At 41.9% G+C, this 19,069-nt stretch overlaps 1 protein-coding gene across 4 annotated transcripts in view; it reads left to right on the top strand.

The window, feature by feature from the left end:
• CNTN5 (contactin 5) overlaps window positions 1-19,069 on the top strand; it is a 590,502-nt gene that overhangs the window by 280,087 nt on the left and 291,346 nt on the right. For 2 of the 4 annotated variants that reach the window (XM_078390096.1, XM_078390095.1), the window contains exon 3: window positions 8,533-8,745. In XM_078390096.1, the coding sequence (XP_078246222.1) occupies window positions 8,533-8,745 (213 nt within the window). Of the gene's footprint in view, window positions 1-8,529; window positions 8,746-19,069 lie in introns of all 4 variants that reach the window. The other 2 variants (XM_078390094.1, XM_078390093.1) reach the window with 1 other exon arrangement.

The raw sequence follows: 19,069 nt of genomic DNA, 5'->3' as shown, positions 1-19,069 counted from the left end.
CAGATAAATTCCTTTGTCCCATGATAAGCAGACAATTCACATCTTTGCTGGGCATGAAAAGAGTGTTAGTCTGTTATAGATTGCTATTTTATATCATTTCAGTTTTCAGTAATACAAGTGTGCACTAGATAACTTTTTTTCTCATTTTCTTTTAGGCAGCTGCAGATCACAATTTGCATGACACATTAGAATCCAATTAATTGACTGCCTGGGTGTGTAAATGTGTGAGAATGTGCCATGGTTCTCCCATGTATGATCTGAATGGAGGAGGTCACCTTAACATTAGGAATAGGGTCTGTGCTATTCACCACCACCACCCCATCCCCCCCTAATTTGTATTTCACTTATGCCTGCTGCAGGCTTTTTGTGGTGTTTTCCTTTTTTGCTTTTTTTGCTCTGCCTTCCCGAGTTCCATGTGAGGCTAGGTGGTAAACATGACACAAAAGGCAGCAATCACATATTCTACCCAGTGAAGTTACAATACTACTAACCACCGGTATTTGTTTACCCTTCAAGAAACATTTTTGTTTAAATAGATTAGCGTAAGTTACATAGTGCCTGGCAGGAATAGAGAAGGGAGGGAGGGAAGTTAATTGACTGGAGCTTTGACTACATACTGGATTAGGATTCACCTTCCCTCCATCCAGTTCAGATGCCTCTATTTCCCCATTTTCTTTCTCTCCTCCCCCCCGCCCCACATTTGGAGCCATACAAATACATACATATCTTATGGTATATAATAGAAGTGAACAGGCTACAAATCATTTTGAAGTGAATCAATTGCTGTTTGTCAGATGAATAATTTGAACCAAACCAAAACAGAGGGTATCCACACACCTGTAGTTAAAGAAATGAGTTTTAGAAATACAAAACTGGACTGGAAGAAGTTGGGTATGAGTATCTAGCTGGCTGTGAAACCCAATGACTGGCACTGGGGAAAATTGTTATCTCTCCCAATCTCATCTGCGTCACAGGCAAACTGTGATAACTTTGTGTGCACCACCTGGGGTTTTTAAGAGCTGAACCTAATAACAAGCAGTATAAATAAAGTAAAATACCAAAATCTACCATTTGCTCCCCACTCTGCTATGAAAAACCTGTTTTAAATGTTGAGACAAGGGCATAAAAGGTTTAGCAAATTCTACTGAACATTGCTACCTTGCAGTTTATCAACACAAGGGGTCATAAGTAAACCTTATTTCAGTTGGAACTCATTGTTTTTATCTTAGCATTCTTGTTCTAAGTATCTTGAGAAATAAAACTCCCATTGGAATCATTTGAGATGTAAGATACGGGATGATATTTGTTCTGAAAGAGTGAATGTGCATACAGAATACCAAACAGTTTACTTCATGTCATGTTTGCTTAAGTCTCCAGGCCTGCAATCAGTCTACAAGTGCTATCTTCTGGCATAATATAGATCTTGTTAAAATATGATAAGAAATATATCAAGGTAGAATAGAAGATAATATTGTAAAGCAAACTACATTATATGACTATGTGGAGGTTTCTAGTGGCACTGCTATGTGAAGCCCTGTGTCCATGATTTATTTTAAATTTTAGTATTATCATTACATCCCCAAGTTTATCTCTTTTCTTCTTTTTATTAGTCACATGCTATCATATTAGAAAACTGACTGATTTCTTCTTCTGAGAAATAGAAGGATTTTAGGGAGAGAAATGAGGGGAAGATAACTAGATTTAAAATCATATGCCGAGCCAAAGGTTGGGAGTTGAATGTGCCTCATTGTCAGAGGCATCCATAGGGTCCCTTCCAGCCCTGCAGGTCTAGGAGCATTGTTATTAGTTGGTTGGATAGTTGGTTGGTTTAGGTATCTGCTGTGGAGCCAGAGGTTGGGAGTTTGATTCCCCACTGAGCCTCCTGAGAGTAGAACCAGGCTGTGTAGCCTTGGGCAAGCTGCACAGTTTCATGCACTCTCAGAGAAGGGAATAGCAAACTGACTTTACAGCCCGTTTCTTCTTCTTCTTCTTCTTCTTCTTCTTCTTCTTCTTCTTCTTCTACTACTACTACTACTACTACTACTACTACTACTACTACTACTACTACTACTACTACTACTACTACTACTACTTTAAAACTCCAGGCACAGTCAAAATTATAAAAACATTGACTAGAATTATATAACCAATACAAGTTTTAACCAAAAACCTACGTATCGGCACACTATGTATGCTGTTCCAAATATTGCTGGGTTTTGTAGCTCTGATGGTGGTGTGATTTCTGAGATCTGAAACTGCTTGTAGTACTATGTGAAATTTCTTGATATTGTTCCCAAAGTCGCAATGACTATGAGGACCACTGAAATGTGTTTCTTCCAGAGGCGAGATGTTTGAATTGCCAGGTCTCTGTACTTGGTTAGTTTTTCCAATTCTTTATTTCCAACTCTGGCATCCTCTGGAATTGCAATGTCAATGATCCGGACCTTTCTTCATTCTATTACTACTATGCCTGGTGTGTTATGTTCAAGGTGTCTATCCGTTTGGATCCAGAAATCCCACAAGATCTTGACTTCCTCATTTTCTGACACCTTCTCTATCTGATGTTCCCATGGGTTTTTGGAGGCTGGCAAATTATGTTTTTGAATAAATTCTTATTATTCTTATTCTTACACTGCTTCCCCGAAAATAAGCCTTGCTATGATTTTTCAAGATGCTCGTAATATAAGCCCTATCCCAAAAATAAGCCCCAGTTAAGTGAAACCCTGCCCTCCACCATTGAGCAGCAACCAGAAGAAGCTGACATGATTGTATTTGAATACATGTGGATTGTTGTACATGAAAAAATAAATAAAACATCCCCTGAAAATAAGCCCTAATGCATTGTTGGAGCAAAAATTAATTTAAGACCCTGTCTTATTTTCGGGTAACCATGGTATTCTTATTCTTATTCTTATTCTTCAGTATAAGTTCCAAACCTGAATTTGGGGAACATAGGTTGATCGTGGGACACAATCAATCTCTTAATGGGTTCCTAGAGATTAGTTGCAGGGAGGTACCCTCTGTTTTCATTCACAAGCTACCCTCAATGATGGTGCCTCTTAGCTTTCCCTTTCTATTCAATACAGCAGGAACATTAATGCAATGCAAGGTGGAGGTGCATGCAATTCTTTGACTGTCCAAATCACAACTAATCTAGGAATATTTGTTTCTGTGATTATAAAGTTGGCACAAGTAGGAATTTTACCCCCAGTGTTCTAGCCAGGGAAGGAGGCAATTGAGGTTGAGAAAATCTGTCACTTGTGCTTTCTTGTCACATTTGAATTGTTTGTACCTTAAGCACTTTCCATCCTGAATATGTGATTTAGACTTTTTTTTTTTGCAAATTTTTCAATGATTTTTCCCCCGTTTGGCTGTATTGACAAGATTCAGTAGCTCCAGCTATTCCCAGCATGGAAAAGCCATGCTGGATCTATCCGTCATATATGTGTCAAAGAGGAGATGTCTGTCAGAAAGAAAGGAAAAAATGCAAATGAATATCCTCTGTTAGATACAGCTGACAACCCAGTTCTCACACAATAACACAAGATGTTAAATTCATGTTTTTAAAAGTTAACCTCTCGAATCTCTGGATTTGGATGGATGATCCATCTGTATGAGGTTTGTTTGTTTGTTTTTTTAAAAAGTTGCAAATTTTAGAAAATTCTTCTAAAAATAAAAATGAAACCCGAAAGTCCATCAAGAGTTCAGGCTGAGAGAATTTGAATGTAACCCTGGGCAGATGTTCAGGATTAATTACATCCTCTTGCCCATGCATACGGAGTTCATAGGTGTTAGTATAAGTCATAGTAAAAGTTAAACTTCTTCACTTTATTCAATATGTGCTGTTATCTGCTTTACCTAAAGGAAATGATAATAACTACAAAGAAATTAAAATTAAGAGGACTGAAGTATCTACCCCTCTCATCTTTCTTCTTTTCCTTTTTATGTTCTTTTGATACTGATACTTATGCTGGAATTCTACAAGATGCCTTGTTTAAATGAGCTGTATAACTGTCCTCAATTTTCTGTGAAGGTCATGGATTCAAATCCCACTCCCCCCCACCCCGCAAATGCTGGGAACAAGTGTATATTTAGGGTGCAGGTTTAGCTCAGTGGAAAAACTCATGTTGTGCCTGGCAAATGTCTCTTGTTCAGTCACCAGACAATGAAGGTGGAAGGAGAGCTGTAACAGAGTGGGGTGGCTATGGTTTCAACCTAGGGTACTAAATATTTTATTGCTGGAAGAGTGCAAACATGCCCACGGGATTTGTTGCAAGAACCTGCTCACCCCAGGCAAGCAAATGAGCTTCATTCCCCTCTCCCTGAGTAGAAGGAAACATAAAACTCTCCCCCTTCCTCCATCTTTTCTCCAGGTATGGCAATCAAGCTTGGTCGTTTATGGAGCAACTTTTCTAAAACTTGGAAGGATGCCTGATGAATTTTCCCTGATGTCACCACTCTTGTCCCAAAACTTCCTTTCCAAACATCTCCAGGTTTTCTAGGTTAAACAGCATAGTTTTCTAGCTAAAACAGCATAGTTTTAGCTAAAGCTGGTTTCCTGGTTGTACAGTGCAAGGTTCTGACCATGCTCAGCACCTTGACTGGAAACGTGAGCTCTGAGTATTACAGCCTTCTGTTAATAATAATTTCATGCCATCATGTCAAGTCCAACTTGATAGGTTTTTTTCCCCATGTTTTTTTCTGTTTCCATAGAGTTCTTGGGAGTGGTTTATCAATTCCTTCTTCTGGGGCAGTCTGGGATTATGCAGCTTGCCCAAGGCTACACAGGCCAACTCTTCTTGTGGCAGGCATGGTGGGAAATCCAACTCCCAAACTGTAACTCTGTAGCCAAGTTCTTGCCAGCTGGCCTTTTTTTTGCTCCTGGTCAATGAACCAGATGCTCTATCATTAACAGAAACTCTGCGCATGCTTAGTAGAAGGTCTCTCAGCTTTAACCATCCCATCAACTGCTATTTCACTTCCTGTCCAATCACCCCATACAAGACTTTTTATTTCCAATTGTGAAATTTTTAGAGTATATATTTTAATTGTTATTTTAACTGTATTTTAATTGTTGTAAGCTGCCTAGAGACCTTTGGGTAGTGTGAGCGGCATATAAGTTAAATAAATAAATAATTGGAAGGGGAAAGAAACTGGTAGACATGTTGGTGCAAAACTGACATAAACTTAGCAGAGTCTTTTCCAATCCAGGCAGTCCAAATAACTCACACACATACAGGCAGCTTCTCCCAACACCAAAGTATATTTACAGTATATACAGCAGTTTCAACCGGCAGCACGACAGGATGACATCCAAGGAAGAGATCCGATACATCTTCAGTATATCTCCATACAAATATACACATACATATTTGGATACAGCTAATCACTGCAGATATTGCATCATCCATGACTCAGCATTCTGCATGACTCAGCATCTTGCACATCTGTGCAAACATGGCTGCTAATTAACACAAACCTTCCTCTGTCTCAGGTTTGGAAATTATCCTTGACATAGGCAGAAGATCATGTATTTATACATAAAGGGATTGGGCTGGATGATTGTATAGCTCAGCGAGTTAAAAAATTAGGAGTTTGCTCCTCCCACAATGCATGCAAGAAAAAGAGCCAGCCTGTGTAGCCTTGGACAAACTGCACAATCCAAGGACACCTTCAGAAGAATGGAATAGTAAATATGTACTGAAATACGAAGTGGTGTTGATCTTAATTTCTAATCACAGATTTCCAAACTAGGAAATGTATTTTTGATGCCCCTTTTCCAACATTCTTTACCTACCACTATTCCCTATACGAATCCATTAGCCCAGTTGACAGAGATCACTGCCTGAGAGCAGTTGCCAGTCGGAGAAGGCAGAGCTGAGCCAGATGGATATATAAAGCTGACTCAGCAGCTGTTTATTTCTTGCTGTGCCTCCTGAGTTAATAACCCAAAGAGGAGTGCAGTTTCCTGCCACCTACAGCTGATCGAAGATAATGATTCCTATCATACTTGACAGCTTGCCAATATATACTGAATTCTGAAATAGAAGAAAACCCATTTGATTGACAAGAACCACAGAAGGCACTACTGCACGTTGTCTCTGACAGTGTTCGTCATGTTCTATAAGGTCTTCTCCTGCATTAGCCCGTATGTGGTCACAATGAGCGTTTAGATGTGTAGTTAAGATAGTTGTAAGTGTGCATTCAGGTAGGTATGAGTGCAGGAGAGGGAGAGAGAGAGAAGATGGAAGAGAGCGAGAAAGCATGTGTGTGGGGGGGGGGGGAAACCAGCAAAGTAGAAGCAACTGTGGAAGAAATCCAAGGTAGTCTGAGCCGTTTCTTTAGCCTGGAATGGAAAGTCAGTGAAAGAGCATGGTAGACTGTTGGCAGAAAGGAAAGTAACTTAAGGACAGGTGAAGGACTTTGATCTTTCTGGGGATGGATGAAAGGGCAGCATGATAAATAGGAGACAGGTTGTATCTAAGGCCTCCACCCCTGTTGAGTGGGGGATTTTCTATATGCACATGTACAGGCTCCCTAACCCCTCTCTCAAACCATCTATCTTCTTGATCCAAAATTAGTACATCTTGGTCATAAAATGAATGTCCTTTCTTCTTCAAATGAAGGACCACTGCTGATTGTGGTCCTGAGCCATTTCCCCTCCTGTGCTGGGCCATTCTCCTGTTTAGTAGCTGTTTGGTTTCTCCAATGTAGAGTTCCGAACACTCCCCTTTGCATTGGACCTCGTATACTATATTGCTCCTGTTGTGTTTTGGTGTCTGGTCTTTTGAGTGGACAGCTCTCTGCCTTAGTGTGCTGGTGGGTTTGAAGTGTACGGGTATGTAGCTCAGGACCACAGTCAGCAGTGTTCCTTCATTTGAAGGACAAAGGACATTCACTTGATTACCAATATATACTTGTAGCAAGTATGAGTAGCAAAATGTTTCAACCTAATAAGAAAGAAGCCAAGTTGCCATGAGTCAACTTCGAGATAAGAGTATATCTTATTCTCTTCCAAAAACTCCCAGGTACAGTCTTAGCCACATGCAGGGAAAAACTCCGGCCTCAAACCTTGGACAGTTGTTCCCAGTTAATGTAGACAATATTGAGCTATATGAACCTGTGGACTTACTGGATAAATGACAACCTTTCTGTTCCAAATCCCGTGTTGTCAAGTCAGAACCAACTTATAGTGACCCTAATAGGTCTTTCAAGGTAGGTGAGATATTTAAGGAGTGGTTTTTCCAGTTCCATATCCCCAGTGAGTTTCTGTGACCAAGTAGGGATTTGAACTTTGTTCTCCAGTCCTAGTCCATCACTCTATCCACTACATCACCTTGGGAATCTGTTCGTAATCCTAAACTTCCTATATTTCTCAATCATGCAGGGACATAATGTTTGAAGATGGCCAAAGTTTGCAATCTTACTAAGATGGATTCCACAGTGAGGGCTGCACAGGCAATGTAGCCTTTCTAAAGACATATTTGCCCTATGACAAAGTAGTGCTTGGAAATGCTCCTCTTTTTTTGGATGACGGCTCCAAGAATTCTCCAGCTAGCATGGGGAGTGTGGGAGCTGTAGTCTCAAATAATGTATTTGTTGAAGTCCCATGTTATCAGTGCTGGAGGACATACTCCTTTAGCTCTGACAAAGGAATACAGATACCCAGAGGAATACAGATATTCGTTTGAGTAGGGATGGACCATCTGGGTACTGGATGGCTACATATTTTAATTCAATTCTTCAAAAAAGGTTTCTGGCTTATGAATGCTTCTGTGCCCACAATTTAAAAAGCCAGGAAATGGCCTAATATTGCTGTACAATATGGTGCCCACATTGTCAGCAGAAAAAAAGGGAGCCAAGCCTTCCATAGCAAAAGGCAGCCTAGATGTTGACAACACTGGTGAAAGTGGTAAAGATGGTCTGCAGCAATGGCGGTGAAACTTTTGGGGCTCATGTGCCCAAACATTAAAAAAAACACACAGCAGGCGGCGCGCTGCAGCAGTGGAACCAGAGGTGGTGGCGGAAGGGGGAATCCCAACATGGAGGTGCCTCAATACTGCACTCCGGATCCACCTGCTGAAGCGCCAGCACCGCAGCTGCAGCTGCCTTGTCAGGTTTGGCTGTGCAGGGGTGGGGTAGCGATCCGGTGACTTATGGCTCGCATGCCAGCAGAAAGGGCTGGTGTACAGGATGCTTTCTTCTCCTCACTACCATTCACAAAGTAACACCATGCAAAAGAAAATCCCAGAAGCTGACTCTCTTTTTTCATCAGTTAACCACTTCACATCCAAACGCTGGACTGTTTTTTTTTTAACAAGTGTGAAATAATAATCTGTATGGGAAGGCTGGATAGCCACATCCTGGAAAGCAGCATATTTTAATTTATAGATACGGCTGCATTTTTTAAACAAATATGGAAATGCAAAGAATTGTTGGGTGCTTGTGTTGTGTCAAAAAATGTGTTATGTTACAGTTTAGATCATTTCTAACTCAAAATACATTTCTTTTCTTCCCCACATCTACTAGAAGACTCCAAAGGTATTCCAGGAATCCCTACAACCTACGCTGCTATCTTACGACTGAAATCTTTAAGTTCGTCGTATTCCTCGAGAAGTAGGCAACGATCAAGCAGCCCTTCCTTTGGAAGTATTTCATCACCAAGTTGGCATGCAGCAGCCACAGCCCAACAATACCACACACCGACAAACCTCTATCAAGTCTCTGAGGCCTTCAGACATGATGGTATGTTTGGTTCCTCCCCTACCCTTTTTTGTGGGTCCTTTGTAAAAAAGGGGGGCACAGTTTATTTATTTATTTATTTATTTGATTTACACCCCGCCTATCTGGCCCACCGGACCACTCTAGGCGGCTTCCAATATAAAATCAGATAATAAAAACATAGACAAATACATAATAATCAAACAGCAACAGCAGTAAAATAAAGAAGGAAAAGTAAGAGAGAAATCAGGAGTTGGCTGGAGGGAAGGCCTGGATAAATAACCATGTTTTTAGTTGGGTTTTAAAGGTGCCCAGTGTGGGAGCCACGCGAATCTCCGGAGGGAGATTGTTCCAGAGGCGAGGAGCCACCGCCGAGAAGGCCCGGTTTCATGTTTTCTCCTTCCAGGCCTCTCTCGGCATCAGGCTCCTCAGCCTCACCTCCTAACTCGTGCAGGTGATCCGGGTAGACCTTGGTGGGAGGAGACGTTCCGCCAAATATCGAGTTCCTAAACCATTTAGGGCCTTATAAGTAAGCATTAAAACTTTGAAGTTGACACAGAAACAGATGGGCAGCCAATGCAATGGGGCCAGCGTTGGAGAGATGTGTTGGTATTTCCTCACTCCTGTAAGGAGCCTGGCCGCCGCATTCATACAGTTCTGACGATTTTCCAAGATTGTTTATTGTATTCCACTTGTCTCTGCCTCTTCTGTTAAATTTCAATAAACAACATCCAGGGGGATCACTTTTCTAAAAAATCTCTTGATCTTCAAGCAAGCTCTTCCAACTTATATCCTAGGGTTCTTTTGTTAGCGAAACTGCAGTAACATATCTGTGGAAAATGAGACATGAAATGAAATTGCATTACAACACAGCCTGATCTATATTACTTATGTCTGTGTCTTTGAAAGTCAATAGAGTAAAAGCTTGAGAAACCAATATATTTCTGCCTTGATTGCTCTGGTATTTTTCCACATTGATTCCATAACACTAGTTATGTAGTTTATAACCGTGAAGATCTATTTATCAAACTAATTTTATCATCCGTCAAACATGTTTTATAAAAGTCTTCCGTAATACATACAAAGTACACCTTTGCAATTCTCCAATGAAAAAAAATCCTCAGAGATGATTAACGGTATGTATTATTCTGATGAAATCTTCTTTCACCATTTGTTCTGGTTTTGTGAGGAACTGTAATAACTCTTCAATGTTGTATATGGCAGCAGCTCTAACCGTAACGTGATGAATGTAAATAATTAAATAAATAGTATCAAAGTCTTCAGAATGGAAGAGCTGAGATTTGTGTCCGTGGAAATCCACAAGAAATAAATACAGATATGGATATTCCTTTTTATTTTATAAACATTATTTTAATATGTTTTACATTGGCAAGAAATGAATGCATGCATGGATTGAGTTAACAGCATACATCCAAAGGTTTATGTATAAGACAGTATAAGACAATTTTTAAAACGATAATCTGATTTTTAGTACAGTAGAACCATGGTGTCTGTGGGGGATCAGTTCCAACCATCCCCACAGATGATAAAAATGTGGAAGTAGTGAACACTAGCAGCTTTCTCTATAAATACGCTGTGGAAATACATATTAAACACATATTTCTGTAGGGTTTTTTTATTTAATATTTTCAGGTGGTGGATAAGTGAATCCATGGATGTTCATCCAGCAGATAAGGGGGAGAAAGGTGGTTAAAGTAAAATATAATAAAGTCAAAACCCATATCCACAGAGATCAGTTCCAAGACCCCTGCAGATGCTGAAAAAAGTGGATAATAGTGAACACTACTTTAATAGCAAGTGCTATTCATAGCATGGTCTCTGGCTGCCTCTAGGAGCCAGTTATGGTAACTTCAGCTTTAGAAATATATAGTCCTAGGATTGTTCTTTTAATAGTTAATATTTTTATTGTGGATACAGGGCCCTACTGTAAAATAAAATTAAATTCATTGGAATGTGCTAGAAACACACACACAAAAATCTGTGACATCCGGTCCAGTTAAGATTGCTTCCAAAGGCCAAAATCATATTGCCATTTTCTGCACATAATGGCATTTACACTAATGGTGACCCTCCTTAGGGTTATCCAGATATACTCAAAAGTGTTTCACCATTCCCTTCCTGTGGGGGTTGTGTGAAAATGTACAGCTTGCCCAAGGCTACACAGGCTGACACCTCTTGCTGAAGGCGTAGTGGGGAATTGAACTCCCAACCTCTAGCGTCTCATCCAGATGCCTAATTCATTGACCTATTTAGGGAAGTCCACATTTCCATTTATCCTTGAAACTCACAGTGTGTCTTCAGGCCAGTTACATTCTCAGTTTAATCAACTTCACATATGTTTGTTGTGGAGGGAAATGAACTGAAGGAGATTTTTTAACAGGGTATATATCAATAATAATGTGCTGTTAAATCAGCTTTGACTTTTGGTGATCTTCTTTGAGGGTTTTCCAAGTAGAGAATACTCAGGTTTACCATGCCCTTCTTCTGGAGCAGTGGTCCTCAACGTTGGGCCTCCAGATGTTATTGAACTACAACTCCCAGAAGCCTTTGCCACCACCTCTGCTGGCCAGGATTTCTGGAAGTTGAAGTCCAAGAACATATGGAGGCCCAAGGTTGGGGACCACTGTTCTGGAGGTGCCCTGGGACTGCAGCTTGCTCAAGGCTACATAGGCTGGCTCTTCATGGATGCACTGTGCGGAACTGAGGGGAACATTCCCAACCTCTGGCTCTGCAGTCAGAAGCCTAAACCACTGAGCTATCGAGTATAAAGAGGACAATTTCATTGTTTCTTGATGAGCTTTGTTTTCTGTGCCCCTGAGTCAGGACAACACCACTGTCCATGTCCAGGGGTGATTTCTTTTTTTAAAAGAAAGAAGTTATTGTCTGTCCAGGCATTCTGGATACTTAGTTCAAAATAACTTAAAATGCCCGACTTTCGTATGATTGAATCTGCTGTCTCTATGCATTATCTTGAGAATTTCAAAACTGATTAAGAGATCAGACTGTCTTTTTCCACAGTAATGAAGGTTAATTGAAAGACCCTGAAGAGCTATCACTTGAAGCACATCCAGAGCATTTGTAAATGGAAAGCAAATATTCAAAAGAATGAATACCGAAGTGAAAATGATGTGTTGCACAGCAGATAATACCAGATTAGTTTTATCCATGCTACGGCCTTTGCTGCTGCAGTGGGAGCTTCTCCTTCTTCACAAAATCAAGAGAAGTGGTGTTCTTTTTTCAATACAAACCCTGTTCCCATCTCTATCAGTACTGTACTTAAGCAGCTGCAAGACCTCAGTATTAGACATAGGCTATTCATATTTAAGGGACGTGGTAGCACTGTGGGCTAAACCGCAGAAGCCTGTGCTGCAGGGTCAGAAGACCAGCAGTCGTAAGATCAAATCCACGCAACGGAGTGAGCTCCCGTTTCCTGTCCCAGCTCCCTCCAACCTAGCGGTTTGAAAGCATGCAAATGTGAGTAGATAAATAGGGAGCACCTCAGTGGGAAGGTAACAGCGTTCCATGTCCAAGTTGCACTGGCCATGTGACCATGGAAGATTGTCTTTGGACAAAACGCTGGCTCTATGGCTTGGAAACGGGGATGAGCACCACCCCCTAGAGTCGAACATGACTGGACAAAAATTGTCAAGGGGAACCTTTACCTTTACCTATTCATATTTATATCCCTGGGGATATGAATACCAGTCATGGCACCTCAGGTGGCACAAGGGTCTATTCTTTCCCCCCAGAACTGGCCAGTTCACTCACTGGTTGCTGTGCAGCTGAGTCCTTCATCCTTGTCATTGTCACGGCTGGTGCTTCCCTGCCTCCCCGTGCAGCTGACCACTCCAGTGAGGAGGTGGGATGGGGAGTCTTCCCACTCAGCTGATGAGTAGTCAGCTGCATAGGGAGGCAGGGAAGTGCCAGCCCTTCCCAGATTGGCATGACAATTATGACAAAGGACCTGAGCACTGTGTGACAATGGGTGAGTGGACCAGCTGGTTCTGGGGGGGAGGGAGAGAGTGGGCTACCTGAGATATGAATTCAAATAGCCTATGTCTACACAGTATCTATGTTTCATCATCATTGTCCTCCAAGTCCCTACATACAGTGCATATTCATGAAGTTCCATGTTAACTAACCTCCATTGTTCTGTCATTTTTGGATCATTTCCCCTGAGTTTCTATCAGTAAATAAAGCATCGTAAACCATAAAGCTGGGTAACTCTGCTTCTCGCGGTGCCTTGGGGTCACTGCCATTTAAAAATTAAATATAAAAATGCATGTGAATATTTTGTTGCAGTCTGGTCCTGAGAGTGCAGCCATAGCTCACAGGGGTTCTGGCCAGGATTAGTGCGATCCTAATTAGCCAAGCCAGTTGAGGTTCATAAGAGCCCTTAATAGACCACCTAAAGCTATGCTAAATCCAAACTGCTCCCATTCTAGTTGGAGATTACTTACTCTTATGTACTCTTAGAACTGCAGAGCTGGAAGGGACCCTAAGGAACATCGAATCTAGCCCCTTTCAAGGAGGCACAGTGGGGAATTGAATTCCAAACCTCCATTGCCGCAGTCAGATCCCTAAACCACTGAACTATCCAGCATATAGGATTCCCCTAACCCTAGCCTACCATGTTCTCTAGACTCACAAAGAGAGTATGGCTTAATAAGAAGTTGACGGCATACACCAAAATCCAGCCTGTGTCCTGAGCACACTCCTATACTGCAGCGAGTCCTGGACCCTCTGTGCACGGCAGGAGAGGAAGCTGAACACGTTCCATATGCGTTGTCTCCGACGCATTTTTGGTATCACCTGGCAGGACAAAGTTCCAAATAGAGTAGTCCTAGAACGAGCTGAAATTTTCAGCATGTATACAATGTTGAAACAGCACCGTCTACGTTGGCTTGGGCACGTCATGAGAATGGCTGATGGTTGGATTCCAAAAGATCTTCTGTATGGAGAATTAGTGCAGGAAAATCGCCCCAGAGGGGGACCACAACTGCGTTACAAGGACATCTGCAAGTGGGATCTGAAGGCCTTAGGAATGAACCTTAACAGATGGGAAACCTTGATGTCTGAGCATTCAGCCTGGAGGCAGGCGGTGCATCATGGCCTCTCCCAATTTGAAGAGACACTTGTACAGCAGACCGAGGCAAAGAGGCAGTCCCGAAACAAGCAAAACCAGGGAGCTGGACAGGGGACAGATTGGATTTGTCTTCAGTGTGGAAGGGATTGCCACTCTCGAATTGGCCTTGTTAGCCACACAAGACACTGTTCCAAGACCTCCATACAGAGCACGATACCATAGTCTCTCGAGACTGAAGGATGCCTACACACACAACCCTAGCCTAATGTACTGGTACAATAGTTTTGAAGCTGGGCTAAAGGGGATTTGGGTCTGGCATAAGAAAGCTCAGTCTCCTTCTCCCCCACTTTGTTTTTTTGTTTTTTGTTTTGGTTCTTCCACTAAATCTCAGCCAATATGGTGGTTGTGCTGGCCGACTCTCTTGTACCAGGAGAAGTGAGATCGGACAGCAGAAGAGCAACTGTGCTGCCAAAAGGGAAGCTGTTTTTGTCCAAGAGGTTTCCACCCATCCCAAACCCACTCAGCGTGTCTCTGAGCTTGCTCTATTAGTCATCTCTGCAACCTGATTCATTTGAGTAGATCCATTCTAAGTCTGGTTTCAACCCATCATCAAAACCGACACAAACCCAAATCACTGTGTAATTTCCCCCATTACCTTCTTTTTAAAAAAAAGGCTCATTGCTTTAAATACTGGGGCAATCTGCATAGATTGAGAGGGTGAGTTAGTCTTGAAATACAATCATGGCAAAATGGAACTTTTGAGGCACTTTTAGTTTTTAAAAAAATGGGGTCCCACTCACATGAATATTCTATAGCATGGGATAGGAGAGTTTTCCCTTTTACTGTGGTTCCATAATTCAACAGAAATCCAGGTCAAACAAAAGAGCAGGGACGCAGGGAGGTTTTGGGTCCTGAGTCCATGTTCATGTCTTTGGTACAAAGTCCCAAGCCTATTCCACATAAAAGGGAGGAGGTGGGTGGGTTCTGAGCCACGTCTGAGTCATTGGGGAGAAAAACGGAGTCAAATCCAAGTCAAGTTACTAGTGTGACTTAAGTCTGACTTGACAGTGAGTCTCACAACCTGAGTCAGCACCCCTGCAAAATAATAAAGTACTCTTCCATAAGCATGACCTCACATGTTATACTTATGCATCACGTGCTGCACACTTGACACATCCTTATACTTGACAGTCTTGTTTAGTTCCTTCACAATTCTCCTCCCAAATCTTGGTCTTATTCTAATATCTCAGCTACGATCTCCATTTGGACTGATAATTAAACCAAGATGTTGAAAACTTTTTAACAGTTCTGATGGTATTAAAGATTATCATAATGAGTCACCCTTGCACAACTCAAAATACCGTATTTTTCGCTCCATAAGACGCACCTCTCTATAAAACACGCCAAATTTTTAGCAGAAGAAAACAGGGAAAAATAATCTGTTTTCTTTGCTCCATAAGACGCACAGATTTTCCACCCCCGTTTTGTGGGGAAAAAGTGCGTCTTATGGTGCGAAAAATACGGTATGTCTGAAGAACATTTCTGGGTCCCAGTGAAGCTGTCCCACATGAAAAACTAACTTATATCACGATAAGATGCATTTAAAGACAACTCAGCACCGAAAAACACATACTTGTGACGCTAACAAGCACCATTCGTGCCTATTTTCAGAAGTGGAAGAATTCAAAAATTGACAGGTGTTGCTATAAAAGTCATGATGATACATAGGGGAGGAGAGAGAGAGGAATGTTGCCCACGGGAAATTTCAGTCGTAAGTGATGGCATATGCCTGTCTAAATTTATTTCTCAACAGATCTGTCTTTATTAAGGAAAGTCTTTGATTTATTACATATCAACATCCTTGTCATGACTCTTTATAACCTATTAATTGCTTTTCCTCTTTTATCTTCTTGCTCAGATATTAGAAATAAAGTTAGAAAACACAAGGTAGTACGTACACAGCTTACAAAATCTGGGCTCTGTGGAGTTGGAAGTTCTGTGTGCTCTCAGGATCCACCCATATCATCCATTGATTCTGTGTTTTTGTTGTTATTTTTGCTGTTTTAATAGCACTGAAGATATTTTATTTGATTGATCGCAATTCTTGTCTTAGTGGATTAAAAAAAGTTATTTAACCTTCTGAGTGCTGGTTTGGGTTGCTGTTTTACCACATAGCAACCCAAAGCAGCATTCAGAAGGTTAAATAACTCAGGTCATTCCTGACTTCCTTCAGGTCAAAGACATATTGAAGAAGCAGTCATTAACAGCTCTGCTCAAGCCTTGTAAAAAAGAACCTATGGTTTCTGTAAGTTAGTCAATCCATCTTGTGCCAGGTCTTTCTCTTTTGCTGCAACCTTCAGTCTTTCCTAGTATTATTGCCTTTTCCAGAAATTCTTGGCTTCTCAGGATATGTTCTAAGCGTTAAAGCATATAGTAATGCTATGCTACCTTCTAGAAATTTAGTTTTGATTTGATCTCTCTCTCTCTCTCTCTTTCTTTTGGTCTTTCTGGTGGTCTGTGGCAAGGTACCCAACCTTGGGTCCCCACGTGTTCTTGGACTAAAACTCTCAGAAGCCTTCATCACTACCTGTGCTGACCAGGATTTCTGGGAGCTGCAGTCCAAGAACATCTGGGTACCCAGGGTTGGAAATCACTGGTCTGTGTGTCAGAGACTTTTTCCCCACTGTTGCTACCACACAAAAAGATAAGCCAGTTTTTCATCTGAAAGTTCTGCATATTGAACACAATTGCTGTGATCTATAAAGCACAAATTACATTTCTTCTAAAATTCATACAGTCCCTACTAAACGTTTGCAATATGATCTCTAGTGCCTCTCCATTTTCTGAATCCAACTTGAACATCTGACATTTCTCCATCTCTTGTTTAGGGGCAGTAATAAGAAAATCTGTTGGGTTCAGTTTTCCTAAATTCTCCTTTTTTCTAGCATTAAGTACATTCTGTGTTTGTGATATCAATTTGTGATTTTTTCCAAAAAGAAATCTGCTGAAAAATGTATATCTTTTTATGAATATGTTTTGTTATAATCATATTTTATGAATATGTTATGTTAAAATTTCCCCTTTTTTCCATCAAGCAATTGTCCCTAATATAATGAATTTTTTTGCGTGTGGTTCTCAATTATCAACATTTTTGTACGCATTTGTGCTTGTCTATCACACTTGAAAATGTGAGATGTCAGTGAATATCAGTTGGTTGTTGTGGGCTTTTTGGGCTTTTTGGCCGTGTTCTGAAGGTTGTTCTTTCCAATGTTTCACCAGTCTCTGTGGCCAGCATCTTCAGAGGACAGCACTCTGTGCTCTGGTGTAGTTGGCTTGGGAGTGGAAAAACCCACACCAACCATTAGATCCTGGCCGTGAAAGCATTCGCGAATTCAGTGAATATCACCATATAATTACATTCTGGCTCATCTGTAGGTTCTAGAGGTATGAATGTCATATATATTTGCATTAAATTAAGGCCCTTGAAGTCTGCTACAGGTGTGCTCATCCAGGACCGAGCACAGCAGATGGAACGCTGGGTACAGCACTACTCTGAGCTATATTCCGGAGAGAATGTAGTAACCGAAGAAGCATTAAATAACATTGAGTGCCTACCTGTCTTGGAAGAGCTGGACAGCGAACCAACCCTAGCAGAAATAAAAGCGGCCTTGGACTCCCTCGCCTCCGGCAAGGCACCTGGAAAGGATAACATCCCTGCTGAAGTGCTGAAATGCTGTAAGGAGATCATCACCACCGAACTGTACGAAATCTTTTGTCTCTGCTGGAGGGAAGGTGGAGTACCACAGGACATGAAGGATGCAAACATTGTCACATTGTACAAGAACAAAGGAGACAGGGGTGACTGCAATAACTACCGTGGCATCTCTCTTCTTAGCGTTGTAGGGAAGCTGCTTGCCCGTGTTGTTCTGAAGAGGCTCCAGGTGCTTGCAGACAGAGTCTATCCAGAATCACAGTGCGGATTTCGAGCTAATAGATCCACCACTGACATGGTATTCTCCCTCCGACAGCTGCAGGAGAAATGCAGGGAACAACAACAGCCACTCTTAGTGGCCTTCATAGACCTTACAAAAGCATTTGATCTGGTTAGCAGGGATGGCCTTTTTAAAATACTTCCCAAGATTGGATGTCCACCTCGTCTCCTTAACATCATCAGATCTTTCCATGAGGGAATGAAAGGCACTGTAGTTTTTGACGGCTCAACATCAGACCCCTTTGACATCCGAAGCGGAGTGAAACAGGGCTGTGTCCTCGCACCAACACTCTTTGGGATCTTTTTTGCTGTCATGCTGAAGCATGCCTTTGGAACTGCAACCGAGGGTGTCTATCTCCGGACTAGATCAGACGGAAAGCTCTTTAATCTCTCTAGATTGAGAGCGAAGACCAAAGTCCAACTGAAATGCATGCGGGACTTCCTCTTCGCAGATGATGCAGCCATCGTTGCCCACTCTGCTGAAGACCTCCAACAACTCATGAATCGTTTCAGCAAGGCCTGCCAAGACTTTGGACTAACAATCAGCCTGAAGAAAACACAAGTCATGGGCCAGGGCGTGGACTCACCTCCTTCCATTACCATCTCTACACAAGAATTGGAGGTTGTTCATGACTTTGTGTACCTTGGCTCAACCATCTCTGACACCCTCTCTCTGGATGTCGAGCTGGATAAACGCATTGGCAAAGCAGCCACCATGTTCTCTAGACTCACAAAGAGAGTATGGCTCAATAAGAAGCTGACGACACATACAAAGATCCAAGTCTATAGAGCCTGTGTCCTAAGCACACTCCTGTACTGCAGCGAGTCCTGGACCCTCTGTGCACGGCAGGAGAGGAAGCTGAACACGTTCCATATGCGTTGCCTCCGACGTATTTTTTGGCATCACCTGGCAGGACAAAGTCCCAAACAGAGTAGTCCTAGAACGAGCTGGAATTTTCAGCATGAATACATTACTGAAACAGCGACGTCTACGTTGGCTTGGGCACATCGTGAGAATGGCTGATGGTCGGATTCCAAAGGACCTCCTGTATGGAGAATTAGTGCAGGAAAATCGCCCCAGAGGGAGACCACAGCTGCGATACAAGGATATCTGCAAGCGGGATCTGAAGGCCTTAGGAATAGACCTCAACAGATGGGAAACTCTGACATCTGATCGTTCAGCCTGGAGGCAGGCACTGCATCGTGGCCTCTCCCAATTTGAAGCGACCCTTGCCCAGCAGGCTGAGGCA

Source organism: Pogona vitticeps, chromosome 3 (genome assembly GCF_051106095.1).
Source record: "Pogona vitticeps strain Pit_001003342236 chromosome 3, PviZW2.1, whole genome shotgun sequence".
In the NCBI taxonomy this organism is placed as follows: Eukaryota; Metazoa; Chordata; class Lepidosauria; order Squamata; family Agamidae; genus Pogona; species Pogona vitticeps.
Note: the sequence above shows the minus strand (reverse complement) of the source record. Positions and strands in the feature narration are given on the sequence as shown.